Consider the following 15,537-nt stretch of genomic DNA (forward strand, 5'->3'; position numbering starts at 1 on the left):
GAATCTTATTATAGATGCTTAAATAGGGTTTTTAAATTTGTCCCATTTTTTTTAAAAATCGACTGTTTAATCGGGTGAGATTGATACGACAGTGTTTGTAATTTTCAGCCTCTTTAATTGAATTGGGTGGATATCATAAGATTACCGATAAAAAAAAAAAAAACGCGTCAACGGTGAGTCAAAATTCTCTTGTACTGATGCTTTTAGTCACCAGATTTCCAAACAAATTTTTATTTTGACTTAGATATGGACTTTGTCAATTCTGATCCAGTTTTTGCGCAAACGAATAAATACATGTTCTTATTGAACAAATACAAGTTTCCCCTTCTCAGTTGAGTTGACCAACATCTTGTCGCTCTTGTCGAGTTCGACACAACCCGGTATGTAATGCTCTCTTTTTAAGTTTAATACATGAGATCCTATATACGCACATTTTTCAATAAAATACGTACTCGTACGTACCATTGAGCAAAAAAGAAATTGTCCTCTGATTTGGTAGGTACTTATCGGAATTGTTCTTTAGAACAATTTGAGGAACCGACACGGATAAGTAGATTGTGTAAAGTCTAAAACTTGGATTCTTTGATACATTTCTTCATCACTTGAATTTCGAAAACTTTTTTGTATTCCGTATACTTGTACGATTACTACTGTAACAATAAATCCGTCATGATTGATAGTTGATACTCATTGGCTATGAAATGTTAAGTGTCCTCCACTTAGGTGAACAGTTCATAATTCAGTCTTATCGTGTCATTTGGAGATATGATTGCGCTGTAATTTGATGTCATTGTAATATATGTAGTTTTTTTTAATCTCATAGTCATTTTCGTGCAACTGATCATACATTGTCATGGGATTTTCAGGTGTGGTCAATGTAAAAAGGTTGCACTAGAGTTATTTAAGCAAGTTTCAAAATCATCAATCCGTCCTTGTACGTATATTAGGTTTGTATATTAATTAGCTAAAACTTGGAGAGTTGAATTTTTTTTTATATGTTTGTTTCATATAATTTTGTTTAGTGGTCCTGTGAAAGTGGGATAATTAACTAGCCAAAGATCTCGTACGCTATATATATATATATATATATAAATATATATATATATATATATATATATATATATATATATTAATGTGTTGTGAAACTAATATATTTATTATTTCTTTGTGAAATTTGTAGCGCCCGAATTTATTTAAGGATTCACAAAGAGATAACTACAACTTTTAGGTCATTGTAAGTAAGACACAATGCACAAGTATCAAACTATACCAAAGATGTTATTTCTTAAAAACAAAAAAAAAGTACTTTATTTTTTTTTGTTAATTACTGTTCAATATAAATACGCTTTAATCTCTTGTCAGATTTTTAAAATGAAATCCAAAAAAGACGATATGAATGATTCGCGCGACGTGAAGAAAAACATGATAGATGAAAAAGCATATAAACAACGACAACAATATATCTTAAAAAAGACGAAGTATGTCCGAATACCAAAAAGAATTGCAAAGACAACAATGGCAGAAAGTCAAAGAAAAAAAACTATCTCACATAGAGAAGCGTATAGGAAATAAAATCACGGATAATTTAAGGACCAATTTAACGTCTCCAAGTATATTGAATTAGGTAAGAATTTATTACTTTTTTTTTACTTCAAATATATTTTTTTTTCTCTGGACTAATTCTTTTCCACAATGTCAGGAGAATCATCAAGGCCAAGTAGAAAATAGCTACCCAAGGCAAGCATCTCCATGTTCTAGAAATACCTGAAATACCTTCTATGTTGAAATCAAAAGGCCAGTTGGTTGTGTTTTTTATATTACCTTATTTTGGCTACTCTGTAACCAGTTGCAAGATCACACTATAAAACTATAGTGATCAATTGGTTGTGTCTTTTTTAATACCCTTCTGTTGATTTGCAAAACTAAGAAGATTTCATATTTGTTTAGAAGCATATTTGTATTTGCTTGCTTGTCTCATGGGTTTACATAACGAGGCTTCAAATATAAGATTGAAAGAAAAGCTATTTACCATCCTTGAACAACATCCTCTGTTTATGCTTTTTTCCTCTCAAATTCTTAATCTCAATTCATTTCAATATCAAAACATGTGCAGCAAAAAAAATATAGTAATAACAAGTCATCTCTTAGTCAATCAGTACAACATTTTTAATTTTTCACACTCTCACCACGTGCGTAGCACGTGACAGTTCTACTAGTATATATATATATATATATATATATATATATATATATATATATATATATATATATATAAAAGAATGACATTCATTGCTTCTTGTGCCATTTCAAGTTTTAATCTCTATAATGTCTCACATTTTCTATATAATTTAACACTAAAAGAGTCATTTGATTCAGAAATATGAGACATAGATATCCATCACTTCTTCCTCTCAACTATCTCACTCTAAATCCTCTCACAAAAGTGGTCTTCTTGATACACTTTTAGAAAAATATAATTTTCTTTTGGTTTTTTTTTCCAATTTTAGCTTTATTGTTGAAGTACACATTGATTCTCGACTGAGTTTCATCCAATAATAATATCATCAAATTTCTTCAATGGCACAAGAAGTCTTTAATGTTCATTTTTTCCAAACTTTCTACCAGAGGGGTATTACTAATATTTGACTGGTTGACATAGAGAGGCATTGTAGAAGGGGAAAAATGATCACATGATAACAGCAAAACAAATCAATGCAACAGAACAGAGTCCAAACAACACACATAAGACTTCAAAAAACCAAAATGAAAATGAAGAGAGGGTGAAAATCCTTGATAGAGGGATGTGGTGGCGTTTGAATTTGTCAATGTTGGTTTGGTTTGACCTTGGAAAACTTGGAGTTTTTCCATAACGGACTTTATTCTATGAGCGCCCACGTCATCATCAATACACACATTTGTTAGTTATATATAGAAAGAGTGAGAATCTTTTACTTCTAATATTTTTAAAGTGTATAAATATTTTTAAAAAATGGGTCCACTCTTCTTTTTCATCCACATGTTCAAACCAAATGATACAAATCGAAAAGAAAAAAAAAATACACAAAAATTTACACTAAATCAATTCAGTTAGGGACCGATGAGAAAAATAAAAACTAAACCTGGCCTATGCGGTACAAAAATGGGGAGGAATTCCTTTCCTTCCTACTAGTTTAGAGGAACATAAATTTTTTACTGCCTTGTAGCAGAAATGTAAGAAGTTCTTCTCCGGTCAGCGGAATGAAGTGGAAGCCCACAAAAGGCCAATTTTCGCTGATTCCTTGGAATGTCAACCTTTTATGTTTTTTTTAACAACAGCCGTTGGATTTGTTACTGTTACAAATCCAACGGTTATAAATGATGTTAGTGACCATTGAAAATGTTGTGTTGCACATTATAGCATTGCAAATGTTAATGTTGGAACTTTTTCTAGCTCATTTTTTTCATTTTCTATAAATATAACTCTCATTCACAATATTTTCTCACAGCTCAATACAATCTTTTCACGTAACTTAAATTCTCAAAATATCTTCTCATAATTTTATATTTATTTTCATATATAGTTTTCATGTATAATTTTTCGTATATTGTTTTAAATAAAAAAAATGTATACTTCTCGTCGATGCTCTTCTCGTCGAAGACACCATGAGCAAGTTCTTCAAACACACCTCCACCACTCGAAAATTCACAACCAACTCACGAGTTTCTTGTTAACCAAAGTCCTCAAAATTGGCTCGGTCTCAATCTCCCAATTTTTAAAACATCAAGTACAACCCAACTCAAGTACCATCATCAAATACACCTCCAACTTTCGCTCAAACCGAAGCCTAATTTGACTCAATATCTTTTTATGTTTCGAATATGTCATAATATCCATATACCTATTATACACAACCTTATTATTCACAACTCATTGACTACTCCCAACCACCATATCAAGATCCCTACCAAATATACCAAGAGCAACGAGAAAAATTTGAAAACCAAAAAGACCAATAGGAACACCAGCCATGACCACCGCCACCATAACAAGATGAGGAGGAAGAAGAACTACCTTTACCACATCAAGGAGGCCCGTCACCCACCCAAAAAAATAGCGAAATAAAAAAATGTGCAATACTTTGAAGAAATTGGTGAATGGTGATAGATGCGTTTCGTACGAATTAAACTCCTATTTTCCAACTTGAATCTCACGTGTTATTGAGTGAATTTTAGTGTGTTCGATGTGTTTTTGAGTGATTTACAGGTTTGAGAGGCTAATTGGGTATTAAGGAGGATATTAGAACATCACCTGACGTTACGGAGCAATTTTGAAGTGATTCGAAGACTTTTCGAACAAATTAGAGCGAAACAAGAAGCACGACGTTCTCTTCTGCATGATTTTGAGACTTTCTATAAAACATTATGGAAAAAAATCTTTTCTATCATTGGATAGAGCTTTCTCTTAGCTTTCCAACGCATATTTATTTGCAAGAATTGGACGCCGGTGCAAGAAGTTATAGCAATTTAAAGTATCACTGCGCGTCGCCGAGACCCGGCAGAGTCATACGCGCTGTCCGCGCGCCCACATTCAAGTTTCATGACCCCATTCATGTTTTTTAGGATTGGCTTGATGCTTGAGAAAGATTAGGTTGATCGTGCATAAGAATTAGTTCACCGTAGTACATTCCTAAGCTAAAGATAGTCAGGCTGCTATGGAGTCGTGTGTACACTCTTGATTGTAATGCTTGTTGTATTTTTACGGTTTGAGATCGAGAGATAAAAACCCGATATTGACATATATTGTTAGATGCTCGAGAGAGATTTAACGATAATATTACGTGAATGTGATTAGTGAAGAGTGTTGAACCAAAAAATAGTGCATAATTCTAGTAATCCCGACCATAGGAGAGTTTAGCGAAGCCATTGCCCTTGCCTTCCTCATATTCGTTCACCCATAGTTTAATTTATATTTTTATTTATTTTCTGCAATTTAGTTAATAATCATCACAGTTGCTTTTGAGTTCAATTCGTTGCGAGTTAGGTAAGTATCGGTTAAGCATAGTCCTCGTGAGATCGACTCGTACTTATGATTATATTACTCGAGAGATTACGTGCGCTTGCGTACGAAAATATCGCAACAAATGTGAGGATAAAGCAGGAAAATGTGGAAAAATCGTGAAAGTTGGCAACAACAAACAAGGGACCTCGTCATTAATACACTATTACAAGACATGTATCGCAATCGAAGTTCACTAAGTAACTTTTTACGATCTCATCAAGTTTAGGAGAGATATAGTTCATTACATTATTTTTACAGACCAATCATTACATCACATAGAATCCCCATGATTTCTCAAATTCATATATTTTTTAGTACTTCGTATTTAGATGATGAAGAGGGCAACATTATGAAGTACATAAATCAAATTCATTTTAGAAGAAACTCAAAAAATGAAAGCCATATTCATGCTCGGCTCATTAGTGTAGCATTTCAAACATACGGTTTGAAAATAGTAAGATGGATTTCATGAGTGTAGTAGTTCACAACATCAACGACTCTTGTAGTACAACTGATAACATCCTACAAATTCTATTAAAAGTAATGGAAGAAAAGTAGAATAATTTCTATAAACTTAGACAATGCCATGATTAGAAGCTTAGGCACGGCATTGCCTAAGGTTTTAAAAATTATTCTACCACTAGACGCTACTCTTCCATTACTTATAAAATGATTTATAAGAAGCAATCGGTCACGTGGCTCCCTCTATTCTCCTAAATGCTATGATATTTTTGCATAATTTCCATTAAATCCATGTTGTGAACTACCACACTCATAAAATTCATCTTACTATGTGTCTTGTGTTAAAGACACACTAAACGAGCCTGACATAATCTTAATTTTTAGAGTTTCTTCTAAAAAAAATGTGATGTCCCTTTGAAAAGCTGCCTTCTTACTCGTATATGAATCTGAGAAAACGTGGGGATTCTACATGACTTAATGATTGATAGAAATTATTTGGTGACCTTCGATTGCGATAACGATGAAGTCCCTTTTTTGTTGTTGCCAACATTCACTATTTTTCCACAATTTTCATATTTCCCTGCTTTATCCTCTTTCACTAATTTTTTCAAAATAATGCACATTTTTTTATCTTGCTCTTTTTTTGGTGGGTGGCAGGCACCTTTTAGGTCTTCTTGCTCCTCAACTTGTTGTGGTGGATGTTCCTCCTCCTCCTCTTCCCGAGAGTTACTGGCCTCTTTGAGTTGGTAAAAATTATTGCCATTGGTGACAAACGGTACATATGGCCCATAGTCTATTAATGGAAGATCAGTAGATCGTGATGGTAATGTTGCTAACAATGTTCGGGTTTCCTACAAAACTATATTAACGTCCGAATTGAATTCAACTTCCGACAATAATCCAGCACTTTGTAACCTTTAGGACACTTCTTGGATATTACTAAACTAATGGGTAGTCTTGAGTTCTTTCATAAATAACGTCACCATGTTGACTTTAACCTTTTAGTCGTTAAATGGGAGAGAGCAACAGACTGTATTAGCGCTATTTCACCTGTTGTAACCACAATAAATCAGTGGGAATCTGCCATTTCATTTCCGCAACAATCCTACATAATAATAGTAGTAGCTCAGATCAAGGTCTGAAAGATATGGAAATGGCAATAAAAAAAAAAACAAAGCCTCAGAGATCTTGGTGGATAAGAATCATCAGTGGAATATGAATCCCATCAAGAGTAGCAAATATCGTTTGTCACATCACAGGCCACAGTAAATGAAAAATCATAAAAAAAAAAAATAAAAAAAACTAATTGGATATGTTCGGGTCAGAAGTAGCTGGTGTGTAATCACAAATAATCAGTGGGAATCCGTCTGTTTTCTTCATCATACCCAGAAATATAAAAACTAAATAAAAAAAGATATAAAACTGAATATATCGACCTTGTCACCGATGAATCCTAGACAAAGGAGAATCGGAGCTAAAGGTCGAAACGCACACGAATTGAAGTATGCGTTTTGGCCTTCCTATTGCCCAACGATAGATCCCATGATCTACCTATCGTTTGATCAGAGATTTGCAATATTAGGCTTCGAAATTACACACTCAAATCATATTAAAATAACAATTATATCTCGCGAGTTAAAGGAGTTAAGAAATTAGATCGCATATTGGTCGTCAGATAGGAGCGAAAGACTAAAAAGTTGATTAATCACAGAGATTCATCTGAACTATGCATATTTAATCATCACACGACCACTATGAGAACATTATTCACAAAATACAAAATAAAATCATAGCCTCAGAAGGAAGGCAGTAGGTATGAAGTAATCACGAGTTTATCATTAATCACGAAACACCAGTTTCCTCATCATGGACTGCTTTGAGCAAATTAAGATACTAAATAACAAATCAATAAAAATAAATAAGGCCTCATAGAGAAGATTAGGTTTGTCTACACAATATTTCGGACATATGCTTGTCAAAAATCGATTAATCATAGGCCAATTAAAAACTAACATTCAAAGACATATTTGTAGCTAATATTATACTCGAAACATGGAAACATGAATTATGTTTGTGATAAAAACAAAAGTGATATTCAAGGCCTCATAGAGAAGATTAGGTTTGTCTACATAATATTTCGGACATATGCTTGTCAAAAATTATTAATCATCGGCCCATTCATAAACATTAATACTTATTAAAACAGATTCCGAAATAATAAATAAGAGACTCAGAATATGGGTGGTGATATAACAGAATGGTCGGCAAGGACTAAATAATTAGCCCGTTACGACGAACGAGACCTTATCACAATCTTCACTGTCACTATTTCTTAAACCCTGATCTCATAGATAAAATAAAATAAAATAACTAAATCAAAACCTAAATATCATACCGAGCTGTAAAAATCGGGAGGCCATCGAAGAAGAGAAGCTCCAGAACTGCGAATCAAAGAACAGTGAAAGGGACTCAGAATATGGGTGGTGATATAACAGAATGGTCGGCAAGGACTAAGCAAATAGCCCGTTACGACGAACGAGACCTTATCACAATCGTCACTGTCCCTATTCCTAATATCGAAAAGAAGTTTAACAAATGAATCAAATACAATACGCAGATCTGGAATCGATGAAGAAATGAAGCTCGAGGGCTATGAATCTGAGATATCCAGTGCAGGTAGTGATACATATATATATATATATATATAAGGGTGTGATAAGGTCGATGAACGAGTGAGATCGTGGTTCTAGGGTTTTGAGTTTCGGTGGGTTTCCATTTGTATATGGGCTCAAATAGCGCACTACTCGTTTTCTTTGGTAATTTAAGCCCAGCAATAACAAAATAAATATGCAAAATAATCGTTTAATGTTAAACAAGTTGCAAATATCTAATAAGGTAGTGTTTGATATTCCTCTCAAAAACAATTTTTTTGTTTTTGAGTTGAAAAAATTGAGAACAAAAATTGAAAACATGTTTGGTTTAAGTTTTTGGAAAAAAATTTCAAAAAATTTTGAAGTTATTTTGAAAAAAAGTAAAGAAAACTGAAAACAAATAAAATGTGTTTTTGAAAAAAAAATTCTTTCTCTTCTCTCATCTTTCTCCTCATCTTCTCTTTTCATTCTTTCAAAAACAAAAATGAAAACTATACCAAACACTTTTTTTCAGTTTTTTCACTTTCTCAAAAACAAAAATGAAAACTGTACCAAACAGCTTTTTGAAAACAACTACAAAACAGTTTTTCAGTATAACTACAAAAATTAGAAAACATAAAACAAAAAACAGTTTGAGTTAACTACCAAACACAACCTTCACTTTCTCAAAAACAAAAATGAAAACTGTACCAAACAGCTTTTTGAAAACAACTACAAAACAGTTTTTCAGTACAACTACAAAAATTAGAAAACATAAAACAAAAAACAGTTTGAGTTAACTACCAAACACAACCTAAAGGTTGCAAGTCTTTTAGACTAAAGTTTGATATTCTGAATAAAAATTAAGACATATATATATATATATATATATGAGATATAAACTTGTAAATAAATCAAATATATGGTCAAAATATTATTGACACTTAGTGTTAATAGCTTTTTTGGATAAGCACTAAGAATCGTCCGTGGTTCGATCTAGGGCCGGACCCTATGACTGCACGTAGGTTGGGTTTGGTGAAGTTCTTCTTTTCTCGTCGTTTCCATACCGTCAATGAATCTACTTCGCGCTTGTCGCGTTCATCGGGTTTGTCATTCTCGTCGTGTTCGTGTTATACGGATCTTCGGGTCTCTGGGTTCCTCGTCGAGTCTTCGAATCCTTGTACCTTCACATAATCACAAAAAAATATGAATCTAGAGGGACGCAGAGGGTTTTTCCTTGGCGTGCACTCCGAAGTCCAACATTAATCGTGTTGTATTGTGTTCTTAGCGAACGATTTGTACTCGTCTCTACGTTTTCTAGAGAGAGAAAGTTGTAGTGTGATTTTTGTAGAGTTTTGACATGTGAGAAACTTACCTTGGAATGGGAGTGACATGGATATTTATAGTGCTTTGGAGGTACATGAGGGACTTGTTTTGGAGGCTTGTGGGTCATGTTGTGGCCGTGTGGAATGAGGTTGGCGACAACTCTTGGTGGCACAAGAGAGTTGGTGGCAACTCTTGGTGACACAAGAGAATCGGCGACAACTCTTAGTGACACAAGAGAGTTGACGGCAAAGCTTTGGTGGCATATTGTATCTTCTTCAAATTCATAATTTCAATTGGTTATAAAAAAAAATAAATAAAATAAAAATAAAAACCCCCTCATATTTGTACCTTCTTCCTCCAACGACAGCCAAGACTCGTTTATTCTCATTATATTGAGATTATTTTTAAGAATGAATGTGATAGGTTCTTCAAATCGTATCCGAGTTGTTCCAAGGCAATTTGTTTTCATCTCTTCTTTGAATTCCACTACGAAAATATAGGATTTGATGATGTTTTCTTTAGGGAGGCTCTTATTGCATGTGTGATTCATGTCTCATGTATGGCGTGATGTGGGAGCAGAAATTATGAATCACGTGATGTGATTAATATTCATTAGCATGTCAAACTAAAGGTTCAAAAATTGTATAATAACACATGAGCATAACATAATTAATATACAAATGTCTTGTTTAAATAACCACTTCCAATTTAAGCTAAGCATTATTATATTTTTCGTGATGTAAAAGAAAATGGGTTGTTCGAGCAACAAAACAAAACTATTGTTCTGCATTGTGATAAGTTTATGATCTAGAATCATAGGTTTAATTCATGTCAAATTTATTTTATTAGCATAAATGACAAACACAAACATCAATAGCATACCAATGAGTAATTACGGGCACCATTGCCGGAATTTGGGATCAACCAAACCAAAGTGTTCAGTTTCAAGAGTGGTCAGAATTTAGGCCAAAAGTTCAACCGGATTCCAATATTGTTCATAGAACTGGAACTCCATTCCGATTTCTAACAAGAACATACTTGTGATTTCAAGTCTTAAAACAGAATAATATTCCGGTGAGAATTCTATTATGCACATGATTACCGGGGACATACCAAGGTATTTAAATGATGGTGATACACGTACAACACATTTATATACTTGTAATACTATTTCTGCACAAATTCTAACCATAGTCAGCAACATGCCGAGGTGTCTCTATGGCGTTTTTTTGGTTTCTTTCTTTCCGATCAATTCTCTTAACACTCATTAAACATTGTTCATTTCCTCTGGTCTCCTACTATCATTCATCCAACCTAACCAAACTTATATATATAAATAAGCATTGTGCCCAAAAACTCAAAACACAGGAAATTAATATACATTATCGTGAATCCAAAGAGAAAACGACTCGATAATCAAACAGCCTATTACAAGCACGTGTATATTTCCAAGCAGACGACTCTACATTCTAAAATGGGAAACGATGTTACAAATATCAGCAGAATGACAGTTACAACCACCAAATATTGACCATTGGATTACTTCAAGCTCAGCGCAATCAACAAATCGGTTGCTGTGGCCATTCTGATGATACAAGATATAAAATTAAATGAAAGCCGCGACGCCACAGCTCAGCTTCTGCTAGGTCTACTTCTATCCACTGGCATAATCTGCGCATCAACTGTTGACAGGATCTGTGGCATCGACATGCCTCCGGACACAACGATTTCTACAGTTCAATAGTGAAATCTTGTAAATCAATGTCAACCAAACAAATTTTTTTTTTTTTTTTTGGGGTGCAAATTCATAGAAATAAAAATACAAAGAACAGTGCTTTTACAATTTTTTTTTTTTAAAAAACATTGACAAAAGAGGGGCTTTATTAAGCTGGACTGTAATTTGGCATCTTAAGAGGGTTGTTTTTATTTTTCTCCACACCCTTGCATGAGTGCAAATGAATTGATTTCAAAGTCCTTTATATCTATGTGGTGGTATCAAAGACATGAATTCTATGATGTCCGACTGAAACCGGAGATCCTAAGCATTCCACACATTAACCACTAGAGTGTACTACTACTAACCGATTCCTTCTCGGACAGATAGATTTGGCCTTATGACATCATTGGTGTTGACCAGAAATATATCGCCAATGTAGAGATGGTTTGTTGGTACATAGACACAGCATAACTCCTCGTCTCCAGTATAGTTCTGCATGAAGAATATTTTTTTAAAATCATAAAAATAAAACAGAGCTTTAGCATCCATCACTACATATAGTCAAGACTCCAATTATCAGCTCCCCAGGGTCAGCAACGCATTTCAAAATAGCACCCACAACAAATCATATATTCATAGATTTGGTAATAATATAAAAAATAAGTCAAATTGAAGAACAATAAAAACCCACTTATAAAAGGCCAGTGTCAATTCCACACAAGTAAAAACAGTACGGCGAATTTAAAAGGCAGCGGCCATGTGATCCGAATCAAGCAAAGAGCTAGAGTTACAGAAACGGAAAGCATGTATGCTCAACATACAATTTGAACACAACCACTTAAAATAATATCAAGTTGAGTTAGACGTGATATGTTAAGAAGTCAAAATTATTAGCAAACCTGGAGAGTCACAGATGAAGTGATGAACCCAAATGCATATTCACCAACACGAGGATGTCTTATGATAGCAACTTCCTTGAAAGCTTGTGAGTTCTGATCTGAAATTGTGGTAATATAGTTTATAGATTTCCATCACTTTGCATGTTCATTCTATAAGAGAAAGGAATACAGTGAACAGTAATATAAATCAGACCTGGGGATATGGCACTACTAATCTGCTTTGAAGCATTGTATATGTGTCGAACAAAAGGCATCCGTTTAATAAACCACTCCCCGAGGCTTAGCACAGAAGCCCCCAACCATGATGACATGAATACACCGACCAAGAAGATGAACGTTATGGAAGTTATGAATCCAAGACCTGAAATTGACATGTTAATAAGTGATGATGTTGACTAAGCACACACGATATACATTATTCGAACACATCCAACACCAGTTTTAGTAGATAATGGTCTATCAACTCTCAGGAGCCAAAACTTCTTCACAAGAAGTCTTCCTTATGGCTGAACCAATACCCTAAAGACTTTTGAGTTTAAATGAATCACTTTTTTGTAAAAAGATAATTACTGTAAGTTGTCACTTAAGTTAAAAATAGAAACTAAGTCATAAATTTGCTTGAGGTAACAGATTTTTAAGGCGAGGCCCTCACCAAAGCTTCTACACCTTTACCTCATAAAGCAAAGGTTTACAAGATAACATTGTACAGCTGACTCGTAAAAATTAGTGATTTAGAGCTATTGGAAATCAGCATATTAAAAACAGAAAAGAGACCTCACCAAAAATATCAATTCCAAGTTGAGCATAAATTGGAGAGAAAAAACCATCTACAAAGTGAATAAACCACCACGTAATATAGAAAGTGATAGCTATTGGAAACAATATCACGCTGCAAAAAAAGGAAGAAAAAAAAAGTTCTAGTCAGCAGAAAACACAAAATCAATAAGCACCAGAGAGAGACTCGATGCAAAGTAAATTCCGCTGCAGAAATACCAGCTTACACATCTAAATTAAATATGTATAGATGAATAAAGAAAAATAATTATCGCACATATTTTTCCTTCTACACTTACTATAATCACATTGTCACCTCAAAAGCACAAACCAACATAAGCAAAACGCAGATCATCCAACTCGACTCTGTATTTACTTTATAACCGTTCCATCAACACAATAAAATTTAAATGAACTTAGAACACATATCAAGCATATCCCTACTCCAGCTGGATAACTAAACAATGTTCTGCTCCTTAAAATTCCAAAGAGAAAAAAGTGGGTGCTCAGTATCCCATACATAAGAGCTTCAACCTCCATCATACGAAAACAGAGAAGATATTAAAACAAGGAAGTCAAAATATGTACAACTTACGAAAATAAAAATAAACTCATGTTGCCATAGTAATGAAATCAAAGGGAAACCGACACTCACATGTTGACTTCTTGAAGTAAAAGGAGTTGACTAAAACTAAACAACAGTTCTTGCAAGAATCATTGTGATAATCCATTTCAGAACTGGCAGGAAAATTGTTAATTACAATTATTACGAACTTTGGGAATACACACATTGACTTTAATGCCTATCTGAGTTGTAAACAGGCGGTATTCCAATATCCACACTGCAATCCAATGCAGAAAAACACAGAAACACATACGAAATAGCATTTCACATCAAACCAGCTTAAAATCAACTAAGTAAGACCCATATTTTTTTAAGTCAATAACACCCATATTTTTAAAAGTCAATAAGACCCATATTAAAAATCTGCTTACCATCCAGTCATGAACTTCTTCGATGCCCAGCTCCGAACAACTTTGTAAAATGTCTACAATGTAACAATTCAAAATGGAGCAACAGTTAGTAAATCACACAAGACATACAAACACCTATAATAAATCAATGATCATCATATTAAGTACTCGGCCACTCTGAGATGGGTGATTCTAAACCAATGATCATCATAATCACATTGAGTTGAATTACCTATAATAAATCACATAAATTATTTAATTCTTCCATTCAACCCGTACTACAAAGCATTTAATTAAGCAGCGGGAAAAGGAATTCACTGTAAAAAAATCCGACCTATTTCAACGAATCTGCAAATAGCCAGATCAAATCCTTCCGTTAATTTGGAGTATTAGATTTGACCAAACCTTCAATAAACCCGAGCACGCCATAACTTTACTATTTAACCATCCCTAATTAGAAAGCTATAACCCAAGCAAATCCGAGTTTCATCAATCAGTTACCTCGAACGTGCACAAATTCAATCACGTTGAACACTGGTCCAGGAAGCAAAACCCTACAATACTCCGATTTACCCCCAAACTCCACAAATTTTCCCCGCAAAAAAGCTAGAACCTAACAAATTAATTATAAAAAAAAAAAAAAAAACTCCAAGAAAGAAACCTCGCGGCCAGAGTGGTGTGTGGAAGAGGAGGACGAGGAAGCCTTCGACGAAGACTCGCCGTGGACGGCTGAGACATCGGTGACTGGGATGAGAAGCTCGCGATCTCGCTCTCTACTGGCCATCGCAATCGACGACGCTTTTTCATCGCCCATCGCCGGCAATAACTTCAACACGACGCCGTTTCGTGTTCGCAACCGTGTCTCTCCTTTCGCTAGCGTTTCCAGTCAGAGCAAAGACAAAAACAAATGGAAATTTCGACGAGAGAGACCAATTGGACCCTTGGACTCTATGAGAATTCTTGATCTTTCCTTATTCAATTAATATTTATGGATATTTATTTTATTTAGGCGTATGCTATATAGGAAGAGGAAGGGCTTACCCAAATAACTCATTCGTACCTTTTACAGATACCTAACTTCTTTTGTATTTTCAAATAATTTATCATTATTCTGAATAAATTTATAAAAAAGGAAAAAAAAAATATGTCAAATAAAACCATAATCAACAAAAAAAAAATACTGTAAAATTAGTATTTATAAAATAAAATAATTAACGAAGCATTTGCAAAATTATATTTGAAAATAAGATACCAGAAATAATTTGTTAGTGTTTGGATTAAGAGAAATAAAATATTTGACTACATTGAATAAATGTGGTTTGGTTGAATAAATGTGGTTTGTTATGGGTTTTTGATGTGGTGGATAACATATGAAGAGTTCATGAAAATATGCCGTTCAATTTAACTGGTAATCATAGTTCTTAGAATAGTGTAATCGGTAATTTTACACCCATTTCTAAAAGGGAAAATATCACATTTATACCATGTGTTTTAGTGAAATGTCGAATTTAACCTTCGGTTTTCAAAAATGTCGAGTTCATACCCTCTGTTTAACTAAAATGACGAAATTATACCCTGAAATGAATAACAGCGTCACAAATCTCCCTTTCATTGATATTAACTCTTATATAAGAAAAACCAAATCAAATCTAAATCAGTGCCCTAACTTCCAAATTCTCAATTTTGAAATAAAAATAGCATTAAATTGAAATTAAA

At 33.8% G+C, this 15,537-nt stretch overlaps 1 protein-coding gene, 2 long non-coding RNA genes and 6 other non-coding genes across 9 annotated transcripts; 1 reads left to right on the plus strand and 8 right to left on the minus strand.

The window, feature by feature from the left end:
- Positions 1 to 297: 297 nt before the first annotated feature.
- Positions 298 to 1,740, plus strand: LOC149400838 (uncharacterized). The gene is made up of 3 exons (XR_016296755.1): positions 298 to 380; positions 867 to 947; positions 1,700 to 1,740. It is a non-coding gene; the product is annotated as an uncharacterized LOC149400838 (long non-coding RNA).
- Positions 1,741 to 6,553: 4,813 nt separating this feature from the next.
- On the minus strand, positions 6,554 to 8,187 carry LOC149400839 (uncharacterized). Its single transcript, XR_016296743.1, has 2 exons — positions 7,896 to 8,187; positions 6,554 to 6,605 (listed from the first exon to the last, which is right to left on the minus strand). It is a non-coding gene; the product is annotated as an uncharacterized LOC149400839 (long non-coding RNA).
- On the minus strand, positions 6,676 to 6,762 carry LOC149400840 (small nucleolar RNA SNORD24). The gene has a single exon (XR_016296855.1). It is a non-coding gene; the product is annotated as a small nucleolar RNA SNORD24 (small nucleolar RNA).
- LOC149400841 (small nucleolar RNA R12) lies at positions 6,817 to 6,889 on the minus strand. Its single transcript, XR_016296837.1, has one exon. It is a non-coding gene; the product is annotated as a small nucleolar RNA R12 (small nucleolar RNA).
- On the minus strand, positions 7,164 to 7,254 carry LOC149400842 (small nucleolar RNA snR60/Z15/Z230/Z193/J17). Its single transcript, XR_016296887.1, has one exon. It is a non-coding gene; the product is annotated as a small nucleolar RNA snR60/Z15/Z230/Z193/J17 (small nucleolar RNA).
- LOC149400843 (small nucleolar RNA U83) lies at positions 7,292 to 7,373 on the minus strand. The gene has a single exon (XR_016296856.1). It is a non-coding gene; the product is annotated as a small nucleolar RNA U83 (small nucleolar RNA).
- Positions 7,727 to 7,825, minus strand: LOC149400844 (small nucleolar RNA Z43). Its single transcript, XR_016296883.1, has one exon. It is a non-coding gene; the product is annotated as a small nucleolar RNA Z43 (small nucleolar RNA).
- Positions 7,966 to 8,064, minus strand: LOC149400845 (small nucleolar RNA Z43). The gene has a single exon (XR_016296882.1). It is a non-coding gene; the product is annotated as a small nucleolar RNA Z43 (small nucleolar RNA).
- Positions 8,188 to 10,760: 2,573 nt separating the features above from the next.
- On the minus strand, positions 10,761 to 14,876 carry LOC149400846 (protein LIKE COV 1-like). Its single transcript, XM_089612218.1, has 7 exons — positions 14,483 to 14,876; positions 13,843 to 13,895; positions 12,852 to 12,961; positions 12,266 to 12,433; positions 12,073 to 12,170; positions 11,539 to 11,665; positions 10,761 to 11,186 (listed from the first exon to the last, which is right to left on the minus strand). Exons 1-7 carry the CDS (start codon positions 14,633 to 14,635, stop codon positions 11,089 to 11,091), a joined length of 807 nt encoding a protein of 268 aa, XP_089468344.1. The 5' UTR covers positions 14,636 to 14,876; the 3' UTR covers positions 10,761 to 11,088.
- Positions 14,877 to 15,537: the final 661 nt, after the last annotated feature.

Source organism: Urtica dioica, chromosome 4, assembly GCF_054948205.1.
Source record: "Urtica dioica subsp. dioica isolate 48M chromosome 4, U.dioica_male_clone48M_v1_H2, whole genome shotgun sequence".
Taxonomy (NCBI): Eukaryota; Viridiplantae; Streptophyta; class Magnoliopsida; order Rosales; family Urticaceae; genus Urtica; species Urtica dioica.